Raw genomic sequence first — 3,437 nt, 5'->3', positions numbered from 1 at the left:
TAAATATTTTGTATGTGCATTATAATTTACATGAGTTTGTAAGTAGTTACTAACTCGGTACATTTGACGTTATTTTGCGAGAGTTCCGAGTTTAGGAACTCTAACCATATTTCTTCGAAAGAACATATGGACTCTGCGTACACCAGCTTCTTGAGAACAGAAATCAGGGGTTTTCGATGTTCGTTGGCGACTTTATTTATGGAATTCCATAAGTGCTTCATCACTGATGACAGTGACGCTGAGCGAGGAGCATTGCACGAGGTGTGGCCTCAGAGCAAGTTGTTCCTCTGCGTGTTCCATGTCCTGCAGGCCGCATGGCGCTGGTTATGGAATTCCATAAATAAAGTCGCCAACGAACATCGAAAACCCCTGATTTCTGTTCTCAAGAAGCTGGTGTACGCAGAGTCCATATGTTCTTTCGAAGAAATATGGTTAGAGTTCCTAAACTCGGAACTCTCGCAAAATAACGTCAAATGTACCGAGTTAGTAACTACTTACAAACTCATGTAAATTATAATGCACATACAAAATATTTAATATGGTTACACAATAATATGTGATATAATAACATAAATTAACTATTAAGTTGTAGTATCTTAAGAATTGTACTTGTTTCAGGTACTTTAGATCAGCAGTAGAACGCAGGGAAGAGTGGAGCCTACCATGGAGATGTGGCTTTCTACTACGGGGTCACAACACCAACAATATGTGTGAAAGCATGATGATGGTGATTAAGGACATCGTGCTCAACAGGTATTGTAATGCCAAGACATTTTATAGCAGTTGCTTTTTATGGAAGGAAATTGCTAAATAGCGAGATGGTAGCCTAGTCATCATCTACCTCAGTTTACCGCAATTTTAATTTATTAATATTGAAATTTATTAATAATACATTTATTTTGAGCTAATAGACAGAAAAAAAACATAATCAACTAACACCTATCAAATCAATGCAAACAAAGTGTGATGGTGATGATTAATAAAAAAGTTAATTAAAAAGTTGCAGAATAGTACTTTCAATGTAAAAACAAATATTAATTCCTGAAAATATTGCAACCTTGGCGTTTTATACCTATTAAATTTTACTCCTGATTTTGGATTGCAGCAACTTTAAATACTTGATTTTAGATGTTTGATGTATGCAACCCACTTACTTTAGCCTTAGATTTGAGCGTAATTTTAATGTAAATTTTTAATAATAGGAATTCTTTTAATTAACAAAAATTCATAATTGTAATTATTATTTCCTAATTGTGTACAGGAACAAGGCACACAACGGTGCCCAGCTGCTGTTGGTAATGGCTGACGTTTACAACAATCACCTTCGTCTACGGTTGTCAGATGTCCTCCTCAAAAAGGACAGTTCTTGCAAACCTTCCACCAGCACCATTCCAATGTGCGCTGTCACTCATGCTGGAGGAACAGTTTATACTGTTAAGTCAGCTTCACAAGAGGGCATTTGTTACAATGTGGACCTCTCAATCGGCATGTGCAGCTGCCTCTGTGGAAACACAGGAAGCGTTTGCAAACATCAACTATACGCCTGCACTGTTGCTGAAAAAGAAGTCTTGTATAAGGTGATATACGGCGACAAACCGATGCCGACATCGAATTTTTTCGATGGCTTATTTGCTGATACACCTGTTAATGCAGTATCTCATGTTAATAAAGAACCAGCTGCACGTGACGATGAGCAAGGAGATGTAGCTGTCGTTATCGAGACCTCCGCACAGACAACAAATGAAAATCAATCAATTGACACCAGCATTGATGAGTTCACAAGCATGATCAATAGAGAATTAAAAAGAACTAAAAGCACCTGCATGCTCAGCTCCTTTGCGGTATTTGAACAGAGGCTGAAATCCTGCAGAAATCCTGCGCAGGTTAATACTTTCCTTCGGACTGCAGGCTGCACTATTTTTAAGGCATCGGGGGCGGCAAAGAGAAAAATTCCTTGTCAGCCAACGACCATTGCTAGGCGTCAGTTTGGCCAACCAAGAGGCAAAGCTGCCTTACTGAAAGGCAAGATAAGGAAAAGGAATTTAGCCTTAAACATATTAAAAAATCTACCAAATGCTAAAATACATTGATGTTTCCATATTACTGTTTCATTTCCTATACCTAACTTATTTCAAATCAATCACAAATATATACTAACTAATAATCAACGAAAACAATTTAGCATGAGGAATTCAAATAAATGTTCTCTAGGTAATTGCCTTTATTTTAGAATACAGTTACATTTTTATTTATTATTTAGGAAGATTATGAAATATTAGTGTAAACGCCCCTGAAAATCACGGGATTCTGATTTCTCTTGTTATTCGATTTCGATCTCCTTTAACTATTTATTAATAAATTAAAATGCACATTTTTTCGAAATAAATTTATTATTTCGTTGCTTAGGCGATTACTTTTGATATAACATTTTCAATTGTTATATTTTAAACCAAAAGCGCATCCAAGTCACTGTCAAATGACATATAAGATTTTATTACCTAGTCTTTTTTAATGTTTAAGTTTTGAATCACACTATTTTCATCTTCACTTTTTCTAGAAGATCGTTTTTCCGGCGTATCTTAATTGACAGACATTACGTACATAACCACACACAGAAAGAAGTATACACAGAGGCACATTGCTCCTTATTATAGTATATATTAAATACCTCGGCTTACAACTAAGTGTCCACAAGGGCCTACATTATCTAGCTACATGCAATGCATCGTACCAACCTCCCAGCACGTGACTTATATTTGCAGATACACGTACTTCTGTTTGCAAATTCCTGCACAACGCTATCTTATGGCATCATTATCATATTTGAAATTATATACCTAACTAGAACTAGAATAAACGTTACCTATAGAGTCTAATTGTTAATTATTAATTTAACACAAGGTGAAATGATTATCCAACAAAAACATCCTTTTTTGAAAACAGGACGATTCTATAAATGGCTAGCGACATCTGGCAACTGTTCACCTACACAGCGAGAAACGCACACGGGTTTGTCTCATCTTTGACGTGAGTGCGACCGGGTGAGGACATAGGAGTGGCAATGGGAGCCGCGGAGGGCGGTGCTGCCCTGAAGCTCGACCCTGGCGAGAAGGCGACGCCGTGCACGATTGAGGACGAGGACTTCCTGGCGGAATTTGATGGCCGGAAGTGGGAAGTAGAGTGGTATCCGAAGGAAAGCTCGCCCGTCTTGAAGAACAAAGTCGACTGCTAGACGCGGACCCTCAGAGAGGGGGTGAGGGAGGACTTTGACCTCGGAGTGGAGCGATGGATCGAGGAGGGAATCTTGAGTCCCTGGGAGGAACCAGTGGAGGGCGGAATCCTGCCCTTGATGGCAGTGGTACAGCCAACCATGAGCAAGGTACAACCGGTGCTGGATTTCCGAGAGCTGAACCAGTTTGTGAAGTGTCATACTGGCG

At 38.8% G+C, this 3,437-nt stretch overlaps 1 protein-coding gene across 1 annotated transcript; it reads left to right on the top strand.

Moving 5' to 3' along the window:
- The first annotated feature begins 455 nt into the window (after positions 1-455).
- On the top strand, positions 456-3,232 carry LOC143022273 (uncharacterized). Its single transcript, XM_076180415.1, has 3 exons — positions 456-753; positions 1,262-1,520; positions 3,047-3,232. Exons 1-3 carry the CDS (start codon positions 707-709, stop codon positions 3,230-3,232), a joined length of 492 nt encoding a protein of 163 aa, XP_076036530.1. The 5' UTR covers positions 456-706.
- The last annotated feature ends 205 nt before the right edge of the window (positions 3,233-3,437 follow it).

This window comes from Oratosquilla oratoria, chromosome 44, assembly GCF_046742065.1.
Source record: "Oratosquilla oratoria isolate Oo_2021 chromosome 44, ASM4674206v1, whole genome shotgun sequence".
Classification (NCBI taxonomy): domain Eukaryota; kingdom Metazoa; phylum Arthropoda; class Malacostraca; order Stomatopoda; family Squillidae; genus Oratosquilla; species Oratosquilla oratoria.
Note: the sequence above shows the minus strand (reverse complement) of the source record. Positions and strands in the feature narration are given on the sequence as shown.